Consider the following 21981-nt stretch of genomic DNA (forward strand, 5'->3'; position numbering starts at 1 on the left):
TCAGTTTTAATTTTTTTCATTAATGGAGCATAATTTAATTTATATAAAGATTGATCATTAACATTCAAAATTACACCTAGATATTTAATTCGATCAGTCCACCTCAAATTCCTTCAAATGCAAAAGTGACTGAGCTGGATTTGTTAAATACACCAATACGTCATCAGTAAATAAATTAATTTTATACTCATCTAAAACTTTTATACCTTGTATCTGTGTATTTTGTCTTATCAACTGTGCTAAAGGTTCAATCACTAATGCAAACAAAGCTGGTGATAAAGGACAACCTTGACGAGTTGATTGAGTTAACTTAAAAGATTCCGAAATCAAACCATTTGTTAATACTCTCGCTACCGGTTTACTATATAGACCCCTAATCCAACCAATAAAAGAAGGACCAAACTTAAATTTCTCCAAAACTTTAAACAAAAAATTCCATTCAACTCGATCAAATGCTTGTTCTGCATCTAAGAATATCACCATTGGATGATTAAAGATTGTCGAAATCTATTAATCAAACTAATCACTCGCAAAATATTATCTGAAGCATATCTATTCTTTATAAAACCTGTTTGATCAATATGAATCAACTTTGGTAAAAATTTAGCCAATCTATTCGCTAATACTTTAGCTATTATTTTATAATCTACATTTAACAACAAAATTGGTCTATAAGAAGATATAGACCAATTTTTTAGGAATTACTGTAATTAAAGCACTAGAATAAGACTCAGGTATCTCATAATGTTTTCCAACTTGATGTAATACATCCCCAAACACTGTAGATAAATCATCATAAAAAATTTATAAAATTCAACCGAAAATCCATCATCACCAGGCGATTTACCATTTGGCATTTCCAGCATAGCCATTTTAATTTCTGAATCAGTAAATAGTTCTTCTAACTCCTGTATATCTCCATCCTCTAATATCAGTAAATTCAATTGTGATAAATAAAAATCAATCGATCCAGTTTCCTGTTTTCCTTCAGATGTATATAACTTTTTATAAAATGAATAAAATCCATCATTGATCTCCTAAGGTTTATTAGTAATAAGAGAATTCAGTCTAATAGCATTAATAGTCCTCGATATCTGTTCTTTCTTTAATTGCCACGCCAATACTTTGTGTGCTTTCTCTCCCCATTCGTAATACCGTTGTTTAGTCCTATTAATCACACATTCAAATTGATAAGATTGCAAGATATTATATTTCAGTTTCAGCCTAGATAATTCTATTTTCTGATCTTCTGTAGCGTCTTTCTGAAATTCCTTTTATAACTCATCGATCTGTTTCTCTAATTCAAGACTCTGATTTAATCAATTATTTTTTTATTTTAGAAGTATAACTAATTATTTGTCCTCTCAAATAGGCTTTCATAGCATCGCATAATACAAACTTACTTTGAGCCGAATTAGAATTTCTTGCAAAAAAAATTAATTAGTTTTTTTCAAAAAATCAATAAATTCCGTATTTTTAACAACGTTGTATTAAACCTCCAACAATAAGCTACTTGAATTTTATCAGAAGTTTCATATGTAAAATATAACAGAGAATGATCTGAAATCACCCTACTTTTATATTCCGCTTGTTGTATTTTCCCTTGTAAATGTGCCGATACTAAAAAGAAGTCAATCCTTGAAAACAATTCATGTCTAGATGAATAAAAGAAAAAATCTTTCTCTATCGGATTAAGACGTCTCCAAATATCTACTAAATTAAGATCTTTCATCAATGCTTGGACCTGGATTGCCATCTTGGATTTTTAAATTTTCTTTGGAGATTTATCTAATAAAGGTTCCAAAACACAATTAAAATCACTACCAACTAAAATATTATCATTAGCTTGATCCAAACATAAAAATGCATCTGAAATAAATACTTCATCATCTGCATTTTAAATATTAAGTAAAGTCCAAAATTCAATAAAAATCTTACAATTCAAGAATACATCCTGCCTTTTCCTCCATTGATTGTAATTCAAAAGATAAATTTTTATGTATCAAAATTGCTACACCTTTAGCTCTAGAATTAAATTGAGAAAAATATACATGCCCAACCCATCCCTTTTTAATTTCACACTTTCTTTCACATTCAAATGTGTTTCTTGTAAAAGGCAATATCAATCTTCATTTTCTTAATATATGCCAAAACTTGCTTATGTTTAATCGTAGTATTTAATCCTCAAACATTAAAAGTAGCAAACCTCAACTTCGACATATCTACTTTTATTACTAAATACCAATAATATCTTTATATAAAAACACAAATCAACGTATATAGGCCCTCCAATAAAAAAAAATCACAAATTAAAAACTAAGAAAAAAGTAAAAAAATTTAAAAAAAACAATAAAAAAATTTCTCCCCCCCCCAAAAAAAAACTACCAAAAGGTAGAAGTCCCCTAAACAAAAATTGGGTGTGGATCATCCACCAGTGGCTGATGACTAGTAAAGAACTTAGTGCAAATCTCCCCCTCCCCAGTCAAACAATTAGTAACATCCAAGTATCATAATAACAAAAGAAAAAATAAAATAAGAAAATTCTTCTTTTCATCCAAAAGACTCTAATCTTGAAGATCCGACTGATTTCTCCACCTTCAACACTTTTTCTGTGTTAGAAGTCACTTGTTGTTTACAGTCCAAAAAAGCAGTCTGAATTTAAAAAAATTCTTCATAAGATGCATCCACACGTGTCCTAGCCATATTTAATTCAGAACTTATACCAGGGTTCATTTGAACCATCTCATTCATTAGAGATGTCAACATAGGTTGAATAACTGCATTTAATTGCATACATTGTGAATTGGTAAATCTCAGCTCTGCTCTCTCTAAATTGGTGGCAGAACAAGGTAACCACAGGTCCTGCTGCAATTCAACAAAAGGTATTTTAAAAGATTTACTGTGGGTCTGGGCTCCCAGCGACGGCATCCCGACTTCTTCAGGGAGTCGCCGCTGGTCTTCCCCCACATCTTCTTTTCTCATCTATTCGCGAAGAAAAATGACCTCTTCAGACTGCAATGATGCCTGATACATTTCCTTTTCAGCCTCCACAGGCGATCTTTGGGATTTAGGCAATGAAGAAATTGAGCCTGGGGCTGTTTCAAGTCGTCTAGGCCCCAGATCTTCAGCACTTTTTTTGAACTTGAGATTTAGTCTTTTTATCATTAGTGGCCATAATAATTCTTTAATACTTTAAACTAAAATTTAAAAAGTTTAAACTTGGAAACAAAGGGTTAAAAAACAGACATTTAAAAGTCTGGCCAGAGAGGTCAAGATTGCACGTCTAGACTCTATCTTGCCACGCCCCCCGTATTTTGTAACTTTGACAAATAAAGTGAATTGCTATTAAAATTTAGATTTAAAAAAAATTGTTTCTTTTAGTTTCAAGTATTGCTTCATAACCTTTTTAATGTTTACAGAGCCTGCGTCGATACAAGTGAATGTGGGGATCTCAGTAACTGCACTGTCCTGAGAAATTACAATGAAGCCCAGGAATATGCATCTTTAGGGTTATCTGAGATGCTCAACTACTCAATCAATATCTATGATGAAGGCAATACACTCTGTATTGTGACAAGTGGAGGTAAAACTTGACTTTATGGTCACTTGTATTTGATATGTGGGTTAAGAAGCAGATTCGAAAATTGGGTAAACAGTTTTAAAGAAATGGAAACACTAATGCATTTCTTAACTGTTAATTTTGTGAATTGTTTGGTATAGAATCATGGAATTGCATGGGATGGAACAGGCTCTTTGGCCCAGCTTGACTATGCTAACCAAGTTGGCATTCTGGTCTTGTCCCATTACTTGCATTTGGTCCATTTTGAATAGAACCATAAAAAGCTACACCACAGAAAACCGGGGATTTTGCCCCTCTAGTCTGTGCCAACTGTCATCTTGCTAGTCCCACTAATCAGCTCCAATTTCATAGCCCTCCAGACCTCACCCATCCATGTATCTATCCAATTTATTCAAAAAACACAAGATCAAGCCCGCATTCACAACATCAGATGGCAAATTATTCCACACTCCCACCTCTCTCTGAGTTCCTCCAAACCTTTCTCCTTTCAACCTAAAACAATGACCTCTCGTATTTATTTCCTCCAATCTAAGTGGAAAAAGCCTACTTGCATTCACTCAGTCTTTATCTCTCATAATCTTGTAAACCTCGATCAAATCTCCCCTCATTCTTCGCTCCAAGGAATAAATTCCTAACCTGTTTAATCTTTCCCTGAAACTCAACTCCTGAAGACTCGGCAACATCGGTAAATATTCTCTGCCCTCTTTCAATCTTATTGATGTCCTTCCTGAAGTTAGATGCCCAGAACTGCACACAATATTAAACAACTTCAACATAACATCCCAACTCCTATACTCAATACTTAGATATATAAAGGCTAAGTTTCCAAAAATCTTTCTTTTCAACCCTATCCACATACGACACTACCTTCAGGGAACAATGTATCCGTATTCCCAGATATCTCTGGTTCTCCACACTCCTCAGTGCCCTATCATTTACTTGTATGTCCGACCTTGATTTGCTCTTCCAAAATGCATCATCTCGCACTTGTCTCCATTAAACTCCATATGAATAAAAAGGCAAGTTATGGGCAATAGGTGGGTAAGTAGTGTTGAGTTCATGGTCATACTAGCCGTGATTTTATTGAATGGCAGAGAAAACTCAATGGGCCAGATGGCTAATTCCTGGTCTTATGTTTTGTTATATCCTTCTAAGCATTTCCTGGTCACTTATCTGTGTAAATGCTTTATGAATGTTGTAATTTTATCCACTTTTATAACTTCTTCAGGTGCAATGGAATCAAAGATTCAATCAATAGATACACTGCTGCAATGATAAATCTTTTCCCATACTCTGTTACTTGGTTTTGAAATTGTCCTGTAACTTGAAAAGACATTAAATTCTGATTGAACTCATCCAGCAGTTAATGCCCTTAAACAAGCATAGAGTTTTCCAGTAATTTCAACATATATTGAGGTAAAATGCACTCAAATCAGCATGGAATTTGTTCTTGCTCTGAAGTTTTAAGATGTTTTCCCCAAACACAATTCGATTAGAATTATTCATTGATTTTGCCTGGTTTGTTGAGGATCTAGTTTGCTAAGATCCCCATGTCCTTTTCAACATTGTCATTAGTTATTTTAATATTATTAATGCCATATGGGGACACACATTTTTCCTGATTTGAAGTACTTTACATCTGTTCTGTTCAATCATTTAACATGTTTTATTCAACATACTCTGACAGTTTCTTCCAACTGCTTATTGAGATCTTGGATGTTGGGTAATTCTATGTATTCCCCTCACATTAATCCAGCATTTAGCTAATAGGGGGAAAGGTAAAGCCTCTTAGATATTACAGTTGGCTTGTGTAATTGATAGAGAATACCAGTAGGCAGATTGTGCCATTGGACTGTTATCCAGCTATTGAAGAACTGCTGTATCTCTGTTGTTGCCGTTTTATTTCTCAACAGGGGCCCATGGGACGCATGTAGCTAGCATAGCTGCAGGCTTCTTTCCAGATGATCCTGAACGAAATGGTATAGCACCTGGGGCTCAAATTCTTGCTGTGAAAATTGGTGACACAAGACTTAACACCATGGAAACTGGCACAGGGTTGATCAGAGCTGTGAGTCTTTTTTTCCTTAAATTAATCTTTGTCATTAGTAATAAAGTTACATTGTTTAATATTAAAGTTTCCCATTGTTCATTGGATTTTCTTTTGTGTTCTCATGCTTTGAGATTGGGAAAATATGCTACTTTATAATTAACATAGCTATTGCATGAAATTTAACATTTTATTTTTGTCAAATTTGTTTCCTTCCAAAAAATCGAAGTTAAATATTGCAAACTGAAAACTTAAGTAACATTGGTATAGGGAGTTCCTCAGTAAAACACAGATGCTTTTTGTTTAGAGGAAATTATCAATGGGTTACTTTAATGTGCATCTTAACACCAGTCAAAAAATTGATTCTGTACTTTTATTTCTAAGTCTCTGGATTAAATAAGAAAAGCTCTCAGCACTGTCCAAACAGCTAAAGTAATTGCCCTGCTAACATGCTACTCCTAGTTATTTGGAGTATTGGACATGGCTTATATTGATTCAAATATGAAGCACATTGGTTATTTTGTGCTGCTGGAACAATGCACTGAAGCTAAATTATAGAAATCATCGAGCAATATGTCTTGCCTGAAAGTCAACATAATGCTAAAATATCAGTTTGCATCACATGGCAGAATCTGTTAAAATGATTATTAATAAATTCAGACAAAATTATGGGATGTTAATTTAATATCCTTTTAGAAGATGTAATAAAGCTGTTTAAAATTCCTTTCAAAGTGTCAGGAACAATATTAATCTATTTTGATGCTGTTTGAAAAAGGTGGAAGTTTTGAAGTTTACTTTTAATATATTTAGTATAATGCTCAATTTCAATAAGTTACATTTTATTTCTGTTTGACACAGATGATTGAAGCAATAAACTATAAATGTGATCTTGTAAACTACAGTTATGGTGAGGCTACACATTGGCCCAATGCTGGGTGAGTGTAAATGCTGTTTTATCTGAACTCTGTTCTACATAAATCCAAATAATGGCTTGTACTTATCATTGAATCAAAATTGACAGATGAAATATGATTAGTGGAAAGAGAAATCAGTTCCTATTGTGTGACCAAAATCATTTTGATAAGGTATGAAAGTCCTAAATAACTTCAATATGGTTCTTAGCACTTAAAATATCCACTTTGAAAATGGACTATCACTTATCAGTCAGTCTACATGCTCAGCATTATGAGGAAGAAGATCTAATGATCGTGTGGCAAACCTTCTCACAGAATTTATGATTCCACTCATCAGATGGAGGTTTGAGCATAGCCCTTCTTGATTTACCTAGAGGCCTCATTTGAGGTTCTCTGGAGAACCTACACCAGTTCTGACCTGACAAGGTAGTTGTGGTCATGTTCCCTTCTAGTTGTCAGTTGGCATGAAGGATCCTTGAAGACTTTTATCTGATCTGCCTTTTAGCTTTGTCCTTACATTGTCTCAAGTGGTTCTTTAATTGGTGATAGAGCACCACCAGATAACCACAATGTATGTCTTCTGTGCTAGTTCACAGCCATTGAAGAATGCAAATATGCAGTAGAATCTGATTTGATAGAAGAAGGCTAATGGCATGTTGGCTTTCATAAAGAGGGGATTGGAGTATAGGAACAGAGACGCCCTTCTGCAGTTGTACAGGGCCCTGGTGAGACCCCACCTGGAGTATTGCATCCAGTCTGGTCTCCAATTTTGAGGAAGGACATACTAGCTATAGAGGATGTGCAGCGCAGATTTACAAGGTTAGTTCCAGGGATGGCGGGGTTGACATATGCTGAAAGGCTAGAAAAACTGGACTTGTATCCGATGGAGTTTAGAAGGATGAGGGGGGACATGATTGAGGTATACAAAATTATCAGGGGGATAGACAGGGTGAAGTCGGATTACTTGTTCCCAATGATGGGGGAGACGAGGACTAGAGGGCATAGTTTAAGAATACAGGGTAGGCCCTTTAGGACGGAGATGAGAAAACATTTTTTTTACCCAGAGAAGTGTGAATCTGTGGAATGCTCTGCCACAGAGGGTGGTAGAGGCAGATTCGCTGATTATGTTCAAAAGAGAGTTAGATAAGACTCTAGTGGGCAAAGGAGTTAAGGGTTATGGGGATAAGGCTGGAAAGGGGTACTGATGGTAGTGATCAGCCATGATCTGTAAAATGGCAGTGCTGGCTCGACGGGCTGAAGGGCCTACTCCAGCTCCTATTGTCTATTGTCTATTATCTTAAGAATTGATTGGTCTCATGTCCCTTCAAGGATTAGTCAATGCCAGGAAAGTGACAACTATTCCATTTTTGCCCCTGTATGTATTCTCACTTTCAAAGCTGTAAAGAAGAATACAAATGATGCAAACCTGACAGGCACTCATAAGTTGGCTATCAAGGGCTAAGGGCTGTACATCATCCTTGCTGTTCTCCTTGATGCAGTCTCTTTTATAGCTTTTTGTGACTTGTTTGGTCTAGTTTCTGTAACATTAAAACTACGGAATAGTAGCATTGTTCCAGTTCACTGTAATGCTGACAGAATTGATAAATTTATTTTTCCTGTCATTAATTGAGGTGTTGTCTTCTATCAGGTTTGCATTTTTAATTCAATGAAGTTCTTCATCTCTTTTTCTTAGACAGATCTAAGTATCTTTTTGCCTGAGACCTGCCTTTAACCACATTCTCTTTCTAGTGACTTTCTGGAATTCGCTCTTCAGATTTTTGTCTTTTATTTTCTTGGCTTTATTTGCAAATCAAATACGGTGAAACCCCGATTTTACACATCCTGATTTAACGCAAATCCAGATATAATGCAATGAGTCATTGGACCCCAATATATACAAGGTCTTTGGCTTGGCTTCGCGGACGAAGATTTATGGAGGGGGTAAAAAGTCCACGTCAGCTGCAGGCTCGTTTGTGGCTGACAAGTCCGATGCGGGACAGGCAGACACGATTGCAGCGGTTGCAGGGGAAAATTGGTTGGTTGGGGTTGGGTGTTGGGTTTTTCCTCCTTTGCCTTTTGTCAGTGAGGTGGGCTCTGCGGTCTTCTTCAAAGGAGGTTGCTGCCCGCCAAACTGTGAGGCGCCAAGATGCACGGTTTGAGGCGTTATCAGCCCACTGGCGGTGGTCAATGTGGCAGGCACCAAGAGATTTCTTTAGGCAGTCCTTGTACCTTTTCTTTGGTGCACCTCTGTCACGGTGGCCAGTGGAGAGCTCGCCATATAACACGATCTTGGGAAGGCGATGGTCCTCCATTCTGGAGACGTGACCCATCCAGCGCAGCTGGATCTTCAGCAGCGTGGACTCGATGCTGTCGACCTCTGCCATCTCGAGTACTTCGACGTTAGGGATGTAAGCGCTCCAATGGATGTTGAGGATGGAGCGGAGACAACGCTGGTGGAAGCGTTCTAGGAGCCGTAGGTGGTGCCGGTAGAGGACCCATGATTCGGAGCCGAACAGGAGTGTGGGTATGACAACGGCTCTGTATACGCTTATCTTTGTGAGGTTTTTCAGCCGCTTAACTTCTGTGTTCCATTCTTTGAAATAGGACATTAAGTGAGCCCATTTTAAAAGATGTGGTACCAGGAATGGCCACCCTATAGTGCATACGCCATAAGTAGAGGATTAGATGATTAGAAGTGGCGCGTCTAATTGATTAAGATGAGTAATGTTCATCCTGCTTTTGCAAGATGACCTGCGTACTCAGCGGATCAAATAGATATTTTTCATGTTGGGGAAATCACACAATATGTTAAAGATGACTCTGAGTATAAACTTTGCGAAGACACTCTTAAGTAAGAGTGAAATACTGGGGATTAGGGGAGTTTGGACACCAAAGTCACAACAAACTTCTGACATGTGCCCCGCTGAAAGCCATTTTGATGAACCTGGCAATCAGAAGGTTTGCGCATTGCAGTTCAGGTACAACAGACAAGGACACTGAATCAGTTGGGAGCCGCCGATCTGGTAATCTGTCGCAATTGTAAAACATAGAAACATAGAAGATAGGAGCAGGAGTAGGTCATTCGACCCTTCGAGCCTGCTCCGCCATTCAACGAGATCATTGCTGATCTTAAAGTTCAGTACCCCGTCTCCGTCTTCTCTCCGTAACCTTTAATACCCTTATACTGAAGAAATAGATCTAATTCCCTCTTAAATATATTTAATGAACCTGCCTCTACTGCCCTCTGTGGCAATGAATTCCACAGATTCACCACCCTCTGGGTAAAGAAATTCCTCCTCATCTCGGTCCTAAATGGTTTGCCTATTATCCTCAAACCATGGCCCCGGGTTCTGGATTTTCCCATCATTGGAAACATCCCATCTGCATCCATTCTGTCCAGTCCTGCCAGAATTTTATATGTCTCTATGAGATCCCCTCTCAATCTTCTAAACTCCAGGGAGTACAATCCCAATTTGCGCAATCTTTCCTCATAAGTCATTCCTGCCATTCCAGGTATCAGCCTGGTGAATCGCCTCTGCACTCCCTCCATTGCAAGAACATCCTTCCTTAGATAAGGTGACCAAAACTGCACACAATACTCCAGGTGTGGTCTTACCAAGGCCCTGTACAGCTGCAGTAAGGTATCCTTGTTCCTATACTCAAACCCTCTTGATATGAAGGCCAACATACCATTTGCCTTTTTAACCGCCTGCTGTACCTGCATGCTCGCCTTCAGAGACTGATGTTCAAGTACCCCTAGGTCTCTCTGCACTTCCCCATCTCTTAATCTATTGCCATTCAAATAGTAATCTGCCCTCCGGTTTGTATTACCAAAGTGGATAACCTCACATTTATCCATATTGTAGTGCATTTGTCATGTATCTGCCCAGTCCCTCAATTTATCCAAATCACACTGGAGCTTCCTGACCCCCTCTTCCGTGCACACAACCCCTCCTAGCTTAGTGTCATCTGCAAATTTGGAAATATTACATCCAATCCCCTCATCCAGATCATTAATGTAAATTGAGAACAGCTGGGGTCCCAGTACAGATCCCTGTGGTACCCCACTGGTCACTGCCTGCCACTCAGAAAATGAGCCATTTATCCCAACTCTCTGTCTTCTACCTGCCAGCCAGTTCTCAATCCACATCAATACTTTGCCCCCAATCCCATGAGCCTTGATTTTGGAAGCCATTCGTTTATGCGGGACCTTATCGAAGGCCTTTTGGAAGTCCAGGAACACCACATCCACTGGCTCTCCCCCATCTATTTTACCTGTCACCATCTCAAAGAATTCCAATAGATTTGTCAAGCACGATTTACCTTTTGTAAATCCACGTTGACTCCGTCCGATCCCTTCTCTGCTAGTCATATACTCCGCTATTACATCCTTAATAATGGATTCCATCATTTTGCCCACTACTGATGTAAGGCTCACCGGCCGATAATTCCCTGCTTTTTCTCTACCCCCCTTTTTAAATAGTGGGCTAACATTAGCTACCCTCCAATCCATGGGTACTGATCCTGAGTCTATCGAGTTCTGGAAAATAATTCTTAAAGCATCTGCTATCTGAATGGCCACTTCCTTGAGTACCCTAGGATGTAGATTATCAGGCCCTTGGGATTTATCTGCCTTCAATCCCATCAATTTCCCCAAGACCATGTCCTTAGAGATACTGATTTCTTTCAGTTCCTCCCTTGCATTAGTCTCTATGTTTCCCAACATCCTTGGGAGGTTATTTGTATCCTCTCTGTAAAAACAGAACTAAAGTAAGAATTTAATTGGTCTGCCATTTCCTTATTCCCCATTATATATTCCCCTGATTCCGACTGCAAAGGACCTACTCTGGATTTCACCAATCTTTTCCTCTTGACATATTTATAAAAGCTTTTGCAGTCGGTTTTTATATTTGCCGCAAGCTTACTTTTGTAATTTATTTTTGCTCTCTTGATTAATCCCTTTGTCCTCCTTTGCTGCATCTTGAACTGCTCCCAGTCTTCGGTTGCCCCCACTTCTCTAATTTTGACTCTTCCTATATACTGTGCGTATATACACAGTGAAACTCCATTTTAGTGTGACATTTTATAGACCTCAGCGATTGCATTATAATGGGGCCACACTGTAGAACAAAGTGAGCTTGAATTTTTTCTTAAAAGGAGCAGCAGATGTTTAGAAACTGCAAATCAATTGATTTTGTTTTTGAGTTTTGAAATTCCAAAGTCATACTGTCTTAATTTTGAATTTCCCACAAGTTATCAGATTCAGATTGATAATTTTTTAAAAGCCAGTCAAGTGTACCTTCAAACTTTGCACAACTATGCATCTGCAGCGGACATTGGTAGGATTGTTGAGATGAAGCTTGCCTTTAATAGATCTTCAAGTGTAATTGTAGCTGGATCTAGAAGGACACAGATGTTTCTTTAATAGATTAAGAAAATGTAAAGTTTTTTTTTAATTTATTTTTCACACTATGAACCATACTGACCAAAATACATAGATATTTTTCTCTTGAATATATTTCTTTTCTTTGGCTTGCCTTCGTAGACGAAGATTTATGGAGGGGGTAAAAGTCCACGTCAGCTGCAGGCTCGTTTGTGGCTGACATGTCCGATGCGGGACAGGCAGACACGGTTGCAGCGGCTGCAGGGGAAAAATGGTTGGTTGGGGTTGGGTGTTGGGTTTTTCCTCCTTTGCCTTTTGTCAGTGAGGTGGGCTCTGCGGTCTTCTTCAAAGGAGGTTGCTGCCCGCCGAACTGTGAGGCGCCAAGATGCACGGTTTGAGGCGATATCAGCCCACTGGCGGTGGTCAATGTGGCAGGCACCAAGAGATTTCTTTAGGCAGTCCTTGTACCTTTTCTTTGGTGCACCTCTGTCACGGTGGCAGTGGAGAGCTCGCCATATAACACGATCTTGGGAAGGCGATGGTCCTCCATTCTGGAGACGTGACCCACCCAGTATATATACTGAATATATACAGTGTCATTTTCTCCCCTTTTTCCCCCCTCCCTTCCCTCCTTCCCTCACCCCCCTTCCCATTTATTCAAAGTTCAATCTATAAGATACATTAAACCCGTTAAACAATGTTGTCACTTAATAAAAATAAACAAGAAATTTTTGTTATTTACTTTTATATACTTAGTCAGTTCATTTCGTTGTCTTCTCCTTCTGTCATTTTAGGTGGTGAAGGTCCGTGGTAGGATTTCTCTATTGTGTTTCATGTATGATTCCCATATTTGTTCGAATATTGTGATGTTATTTCTTAAATTATGTTATTTTTTCTAATGGAATTTCTTTCTTTCTATGTACCATTGTTGTATTCTCAAGTTGTCTTCTAATTTCCAGGTTGACATAATACATTTTTTTGCTACTGCTAGAGCTATCATAATAAAATTTTTTTGTGCTCCATCCAAATTGAGTCCAAATTCTTTATTTCTTATATTACTTAGAAGGAAGATCTCTGGGTTTTTTGGTATATTGCTTTTTGTGATTTTATTTAATATCTGGTTTAGATCGTCCCAAAAGTTTTTCACTTTCTCACATGTCCAAATTGCATGTATTGTTTCTCCCGTTTCCTTTTTACAGTGAAAACATCTGTCTGACACTGTTGGGTCCCATTTATTTAACTTTTGGGGTGTGATGTATAGCCTGTGTAACCAATTATATTGTATCATGCGTAATCTCGTGTTTATTGTATTTTTCATAGTTCCAGAGCATGGCTTTTCCCATGTTTCATTCTTTATCTTTATGTTTAGATCTTGTTCCCATTTTTGTTTAGGTTTACAGTTTGTTTCCTCGTTCTCCTTTTCTTGCAGTTTGATGTACATGTTTGTTATAAATTTTTTAATTATCATTGTGTCTGTAATCACATATTCAAAATTGCTTCCTTCTGGTAACCTCAGCCTGTTTCCTAATTTGTCCTTCAAGTAGGTTTTCAGTTGGTGGTATGCAAACATTGTATGAAGAAGAAGAAGATCATGAGTAATATTATATTTGTTCTTCATTTGTTCAAAAGATAATAATTTACTTCCCAAAAAACAATTTTCTATTCTTTTGATCCCTTTTCTCTCCCATTCTCTGAAGGAAAGGTTATTTATTGTGAAGGGGATTAGTTGATTTTGCATCAATATTAATTTTGGTAGTTGATCATTTGTTTTATTCCTTTCTATGTGAACCTTCTTCCAAATGTAGAGCAGATGGTGCATTGCTGGTGAATCCTATGTTCCACCAATTTTTCATCCCACTTATATAGTATATGTTCAGGTATCTTCTCCCCTATTTTATCTAGCTCTAATCTGGTCCAATCTGGTTTTTCCCTTGTTTGATAAAAATCTGATAGGTATCTTAATTGTGCTGCTCTATAATAATTCTTAAAGTTTGGTAGTTGTAAGCCTCCTTGCTTGTACCATTCTGTTAATTTATCTAGTGCTATCCTTGGTTTTCTCCCTTTCCATAAGAATTTCCTTATTATTTTCTTTAGCTCCTTGAAGAATTTCTCTGTTGGGTGAATTGGTAATGATTGAAATAGGTATTTTATCCTTGGGAAGATGTTCATTTTAATACAGTTTATCCTTCCTATCAGTGTTAGTGGTAAGTCTTTCCAGTGCTCTAAATCGTCTTGTAATTTTTTCATTAATGGCTGATAATTTAGTTTATATAGATGGCCAAGATTATTATTTAGTTGTATACCTAGGTATCAAATTGCTTGTGTTTGTGTTTCTTTCTTAAACTTTGTGAAATCCGCATTATTCATTGGCATTGCTTCACTTTTATTTGCGTTGATCTTGTACCCCGATACTTCTCCATATTCCTTCAATTTCTTAAGTAATTCTTTTATTGATATTTCTAGTTCTATTATAACGTCATCTGCAAATAGACTGATTTTATATTCCTTCTCTTTTATTTTTATCCCTCTTATTTTATTTTCTGTTCTTATCAGTTCTGCTAGTGGTTCTATAGCTAACCTGAACAGTGAGGGAGATAGTGGACATCCCTGCCTTGTTGATCTGCTTAATTTAAATTGGCTTGCGATATATCCATTTACTGTCACTTTCGCCAATGGTCCCTTATATAATGCTTTAATCCAATTAATATATTTCTCTGATAGGTTGAATTTTTGTAGTACTTTGAATAAATAATTCTATTCTACTCTGTCAAAGGCTTTCTCTGCGTCTTAAGCAACCACTACTGTTGGAGTTTTGTTTCCTTGTACTGCATGGATTAAGTTAATGAATTTACAGATATTGTCTGTTGTTCGTCTTTTTTTAATAAATCCATTTTGATCTAGTTTTACTATTTTTGGTACACAGTTGGTCAATCTGTTTGCTAATAGTTTAGCTATTATCTTATAATCTCTGTTAAGTAGAGATATTGGTCTATACGATGCTGGTGTTAGTGGATCTTTCCCCATCTTTGGTATTACTGTAATTATTGCTGTTTTGCATGAATCTGGTATGTTTTGTGTTTTTTCAATCTGGTTCATTACTTCCAGGAGAGGAGGAATTAATAAGTCTTTAAATGTTTTATAGAATTCTATTGGGAGTCCATCCTCTCCCAGTGTTTTATTGTTCGGTAGTATTTTTAATATCTCCTGTATTTCTTCTATTTCAAATGGTTTTATTAATTTATTTTGCACCTCTGTTTGCAATTTCGGTAGTTCAATTTTAGTTAGAAATTCATCTATTTTGTCTTCTTTCCCTTCGTTTTCAGTTTGATATAGTTGTTCGTAGAATTCCCTGAAGTTTTCATTGATCTCCGTTGTGTTATATGTAATTTGTTTGTCCTTTTTCCTTGATGCCAATACTGTTCTTTTAGTTTGTTCTGTCTTAAGCTGCCACGCTAGTATTTTGTGCATTTTTTCTTCTAGCTCATAATACTTCTGTTTTGTCTTCATTATGTTCTTCTCCACCTTATATGTTTGTAGTGTTTCATATTTTTTTTTGTCTGTCAATTCTCTTCTTTTAGTTGTATCTTCCTTTATTGCTAATTCTTTTTCTGTATTTGTTATTTCCCTTTCCAACTGTTCTATTTCTCGATTGTAGTCCTTCTTCATCTTATTTACATAACTTATTATCTGTCCTCTGATGAATGCTTTCATTGCATCCCATAGTATAAACTTAGCTTTCACTGATTCTGTATTTATTTCAAAGTACATTTTAATTTGTCGCTCAATTAATTCTCTAAAATCCTGTCTTTTAAGTAGCATGGAGTTTAATCTCCATCTATACATTCTCGGTGGGATGTCCTCCAGCTCTATTACCAATAACAGGGGTGAGTGATCCGATAACAATCTAGCTTTATATTCCGTTTTCTTAACTCTTCCTTGAATGTGGGCTGATAACAGGAATAGGTCTATCCTTGAGTATGTTTTATGTCTACCCAAATAATATGAATATTCCTTTTCCTTTGGGTGTTGTTTCCTCCATATATCCAAAAGTTGCATTTCCTGCATCGATTTAATTATAAATTTGGTTACTTTGTTCTTTCTGTTAGTCTTTTTTCCAGTTTTATCCATGTTTGAGTCCAAATTAAGGTTAAAATCCCCTCCTATTAGTATATTCCCTTGCATTATCTGTGATCTTCAAAAAGATGTCTTGCATAAATTTTTGATCTTCATTAGGTGCGTATTCATTGAGTAAATTCCAAAATTCTGAATATATCTGACATTTTATCATTACATACCTCCCTGCTGGATCTATTATTTCCAATTCTATTTTGATTGGTACATTTTTATTGATTAATATTGCTACACCTCTGGCTTTTGAATTATATGATGTTGCTGTTACATATCCTATCCAATCTCTCTTTAATTTCTTGTGTTCCACTTCAGTTAGATGTGTTTCTTGCACAAATGCTATATCAATTTTTTCTTTCTTCAGTAAATTTAACAGTTTCTTCCTTTTGATTTGGTTATGTATTCTGTTAATATTTAAAGTCATATAGTTCAACATGGCCATTTTATACTTTGTTTATCTTTCCTTTCCATTTCCTCATCACCACCTTCCCTTCTTATCCATTTCTGTTTTCTTTTTTTGAACACATTGTAAGACAACATTTCTAAAACATAAAATATTTCCACTATTCCCATATCTAAAATTCCTTTAACCCCAATAGTCCCTCCCCTCTCTGAGTTGCCCTTTGTCCCTTGTCGGGCAACCACATCTCCCCTCTCCATTTGGATTTGCGAACCCGCTCGCAAGTGTCAACTGATTTCGCAGTGACTGTTATTCTTCCCCCCCCCCAGAAAATATTTTAATCTTCATATATAACAAAGCTCACTCTCTTAATTCCCTCCTTACTTCCTTTATTTCCCTTCTTAGTTCTTACTTATACTTTATTCTTCTTCTTTATATATAGTTTGTTGTCATTTTTGTTCTTGTTACATCTCTTCATCTCTCTGTCTATTTTGTAGGTGTTCTGCAAATTTTTGTGCTTTTTCCGGATCAGAGAACAGCTTGCTTTGCTGCCCTGGGATAACTATTTTAAGGACCGCTGGATATTTTAACATAAATTTATAACCTTTTTTCTATAGGGTCGATTTTGCTACGTTAAACTCCTTCCTCTTCTTCAGGACTTCAAAACTTATGTGTGGGTAGAAAAAAATTTTTTTGACCTTTGTATTCCAGTGGTTTTTTGTCTCCTCTTATTTTTTTCATTGCCTTCTCCAATATATTTTCTCTTGTCATATATCTTGGGAATTTTACTAGAATGGATCTTGGTTTTTGTTGTGGTTGTGGTTTAGGGGCTAATGTTCTATGTGCCCTTTCTATTTCCATTCCTTCCTAGGACCCTGGGGATCCATTCTTTTATAAATTATTTCATATTTTTGCCTTCTTCATCTTCCTTAAGGCCCACTATCTTTATCTTGTTTCTCCTATTATAATTTTCCATTATAGCTATCTTCTGAGCTAACAGCTCCCGTGCTTCTTTAACTTTTTTATCAGATTCTTCTAATTTCTTTTTTAAGTCATCTACCTCCATTTCTATGGCTGTTTCTCGTTCTTCCACCTTGTCTACTCTTTTCCCTATTTCTGTCATGACCATCTCTAATCTATTCACTTTTTCTTCTGTACCTTTTATTGTTCTTTTTATTTCACTGAATTCTTGTTTCAGCCATTCTTTTAATGTTTCCATATATTCTTTATTTTTTTTTATCCATGTACTGTCCCTTCCCTTCATCTTCCATTTCTCTGTGTAGAGTTTGATGTTCTCCCTCCTCTTCTTCTGTCTCCACTCCAGGATCTGTGTCCTTCACCTCTGTCTCTTCTGATTTTCTTGTTGGGTTGTTTATTTTATTTTGTTGGGTATTTTTGTTTTTATTATTTTTAATAAAGGTGTCTTGGTGTTGGTCTTCTTCCTCTGGGTTAGTCATCTGTTGTTTCTCTGATTTCCTTTTTTTATTCTCTTCCTCTTGTTCCCGTTATTTTCTATGTTTTCCTGTTGAGAGTCTTGCTTTTGTGTTATTCTTGTCTGTTTAAGCTGTGGAGATTTACTCCTCAGCTGGTCCCCCCTCCCGTTGGTGTTGTTTTTGTCTTGTGCATCGCGCATGCGCAAGGATTCGCACATGCGCTGTTGCGCACTTTTGTTTGGCTCCGTGAGCCATTTTGTAGTTCTGTTTTCGGGGTTTCCACTGACCTCAGGGAGCGGGCTTCTCTCTCCATGGTGGGCCTCCTCGTACAGGTAAGGCCTTCATCTTTCTCTTCCGACGTCTTTCCTCCTTCTTTTCTTCCCATTGTTTTTGGTTTTTCTTTCTTAGCTACCATTTTCTCCACACTTTTATTTTTAATTTGTTATGGTTTCTGTGTTTGTGGCTTTGCTTTTTCTTTACTTTTTTTTACTTTTCTGGAGAGGACTGGTATTTTCTTACTGGTCACCACTCCATCACGTGACTTCCCCAAGAAAATGTAAAGTTGATGCCGTTGTCTTGAATGGAATGCTTTCAGATGGTCTGACTGTGTCTGTGTAAAAGCAATGTTTAAATTCTGAAATGTGCAAGCGTTTTCATTGAGATTACCTATGCCTTACTGGCGAATGCTTTACAGCAGGTACTTTCAATTCTTACTGAAATGGGTATTGAAATTACCAAGAACAATGAGCATGCTTATTGTGAGGACATTCTTTTTTTTAATAATTTTTTATTTTTCACACTATGAACCATATTAACCAAATTACACATAAACAATTCCCTCTTGAATATACACAGTGTCATTTTCTCCCCTTTTCCCCCCCTCCCTTCCCTCCCTCCTTCCCATCCCCCTCCCCACCTTCTGAACGTTCAACATATACAATACAATAAACCCATTAAACAATGTCATCACACAATGAAAATAAACAAGAAAATTGTGTCATCTACTTTTACACACTGGGTCAGTTCATTTCGTCTTCTTCTCATTCTATCATTTTAGGGGGTGGAGGTCCGCGGTAGGACTTCTCTGTTGCGTTCCATTTACGGTTCCCAAATTTGTTTGTATAATGTGACTTTATTTTTTAAATTATGTTATTTTTTCCAATGGAATGCATTTATTCATTTCTATGTACCATTGCAGTACTCTCAGGCTCTCTTCTGATTTCCAAGTTGACATTATACATTTTTTTGCTACAGCTAAGGCTATCATAATAAATCTTTTTTTTGTGCTCCATCCAAATAGAGTACAAGTTCTTTACTTCTTATATGACTTAGAAGAAAGATCTCTGGATTTTTTGGTATGTTGCTTTTTGTGATTTTATTTAATACCTGGTTTAGATCTTCCCAAAACTTTTCCACTTTCTCTCATGTCCAAATTGCATGTACTGTTGTTCCCGTTTCCTTCTTACAGCGAAAACATCTGTCTGATATTGTTGGGTCCCATTTATTTAACTTTTGGGCCATGGTGTATAGCCTGTGTAACCAATTATATTGTATCATGCGTAACCTTGTGTTTATTGTATTTCTCATAGTTCCGGAGCATAGCTTTGATGATTTGTTTGCAGTCATTACATTTGGGTCTGTAGATGTGCAGCTGAGTTCATGGTATCTGATTTCATGTTAACATCGGGATATGTTCTATGTCTGAACTGCTTTTCATAGACATTTGAGGATATGTGGAGAGAGATCAGAAATTCCTATGTACATCATCTCATTTCCAACATTAGCAGGTGATTGTTTACTTCATTTTTGCAGAAGGCTTTGCCTCACTGAGGGCTGCAGAAAATCATCAGATAATGGGCAGCACAGTTGGCATAGTGGTTAGTGCAATGCCTTTACAGTGCCAGCGATCAGGACCAGATCTGTGCTTGAATCCTGCACTATCTGTAAAGCGTCTCCCTGTGTCTGCGTGGGTTTTCTCCAGGGGCTCCGGTTTCCTCTCAACCTTCAAAAACGTACCGGGGTGTAGGTTAATGGGGCATAAATTGGTCGGCATGGACTCGTAGGGCTGAATTGGCCTGTTACTGTGCTGCATGTCTGTTCTTCAAAAATGGCTTGCTGATCAATATTGAAATTTTGTTTCTTTTAAATGTCTCAAACACATGACTCATACTCATGACTTCTCTCTCACCATCTGTTTTTCCCTGGGTAAAGAACCATTGTTTTTGGTTCTTAGTTGAGAACATCCTTTGTTTATAGTTTGGACTCAATGGTGGCAGGCTGTCTGTGATACATTATGAAATCTGTGAATGTTTTGCACCCTGGACCAACCCCCAAAGTAATACTCAATGAAGAAAAACAGGAGCTTGTTATAATTCATTGTCATGTAATAAAACTGAAATATAATATTACATGAAATTGCTTTTAGTTTGCCTTATGGCAGACAAAGGTTCACCATTAGCCTTGCCACCCCTTACAGTAAGAGAAAGAGAAGCAAAATGAATCCCCTTAAAGTTGCTGAGTGTCTGTGGATTCACGTCCAATGCTCCTGGAGCTTCTGCAGACACACAAGATTCCAGTTCAGTTCAAACCATCTGTAACTCGAGCCCAAATCCAAACCTCCAAAATGACAAGAAACCTTCAGGCCCCAGGGTTCATTGGGAGCCTTTCTTGCATTTGGCACCCTCTCAAATCCTAGTTCCAATATAAGGTTCTCATAAGCTATTGTATATCTAATGGAATCAAAGGTGAACGTCATTTAATTTATAAAATGAATATAAGCCCGATAGAAAACAAACTCTTTATGAATGATATGAGAATAATTTAATCAATGTTATAAGCTTAACTAGAACTGCATGGGTGCCACTTATCACTTATCCCATGGTCAGTGCCAAGGGGGCATCCGTGGGCATTGCCCCCAAGCGAGATGCTGTGCTCCCCCATACGGTCGCGGCCATAGTTCGCCGTCCGCGTCACTAGCGTGCGTCAAATATCACTAGCGTCTAGCTTGTGATGCTTGACGCAGTAAAAGCTGTGCTTTCGTCTGCTGCGTCGGGGGACGGAGGATATTAACTTTCATTGGTAGGTAGGACCAGCATCTGCCCCCCCATCCTCCCCGCTGAGCAAGTTTATGAGCATTGCACTATGGCCCCCATAACATTCGTTCTGACACCGACCCTGTTGAAACTGTAGAGCAATCTTGGGCTGTACCTCCCGGTCTGGACTTGCGGTCAGCAATAATGGCATGCTACCTACTATATCATACTTTATGCAAATAATGCGCACATTATATGAGTATTTTACAATCCAGGCATCTCCCCACGCACGTTATACACATGTGCATGCTATACAAGAATATTTTTACATGTTGAAAGAATGCACACAATTTATAGCAGGTGTAGAAAAGTCGAACTGGAAATTTATAGGGGGTGTGGGAATATATTAGCAGCATTGAAAGAACGTGTACAATTTATAGTGGTCATGGGACAGGCACGCCAGTAATTTATAGTGAGTGTGGGAATATAATATTGAAAAAAATGTGCACAGTGTATAGTGGCAGTGGGAAAGATGCAAATTATAGTGAGCGTGGGAATGTTATAGCCAGCATATGAACGTAATAGTGGCATTGAAAGAATGTGCACAATTGATAGTGGGCGTGGGTAATTTGAAATTGGGAATATATCTTTGTACTGAAAGCCATGGTATTCTTATAAACAGGACATTCTGGCTTTGGCACTACACTTTATCAATGTTAATTACCCAGACCTGTCCCTGAGGGAGGAGATTAGCATATCAAGAGCCTCTGATTTGAGACAGCATTTTTAGAATTAAAACCTGCTTAACTCTGAAGCCTGTCTTTGGTATATTTAATTGATTCCTCTCAAAAGCCTTGTTAATGTATTGCAGCAGAATATCATCTATATAGTGGGCGGTTGACACGTCTGGAGGATGTTGATTGGGTGTTAATTGTGGGAGATTAACTGTGGCAGATAATGGGGATGTGGTTTGTCTTATGTTCCATTTAAATGCAAATTGCTTTTATCAGTTGGAATTTAGAATACTACACATGCGCAGTATACGCATATACACATTACAAGAA

General features: G+C 37.3%; 1 protein-coding gene across 6 annotated transcripts in view; it reads left to right on the top strand.

The window, feature by feature from the left end:
* tpp2 (tripeptidyl peptidase 2) overlaps window positions 1–21981 on the top strand; it is a 149438-nt gene that overhangs the window by 33158 nt on the left and 94299 nt on the right. For all 6 annotated transcript variants that reach the window (XM_069890670.1, XM_069890668.1, XM_069890665.1 and 3 more), the window contains 3 exons: window positions 3420–3583; window positions 5494–5648; window positions 6486–6562. In XM_069890670.1, the coding sequence (XP_069746771.1) occupies window positions 3420–3583; window positions 5494–5648; window positions 6486–6562 (396 nt within the window). The remainder of the gene's footprint in view (window positions 1–3419; window positions 3584–5493; window positions 5649–6485; window positions 6563–21981) is intronic.

The sequence above is a fragment of the Narcine bancroftii genome, chromosome 7 (assembly GCF_036971445.1).
Source record: "Narcine bancroftii isolate sNarBan1 chromosome 7, sNarBan1.hap1, whole genome shotgun sequence".
NCBI lineage: Eukaryota > Metazoa > Chordata > Chondrichthyes > Torpediniformes > Narcinidae > Narcine > Narcine bancroftii.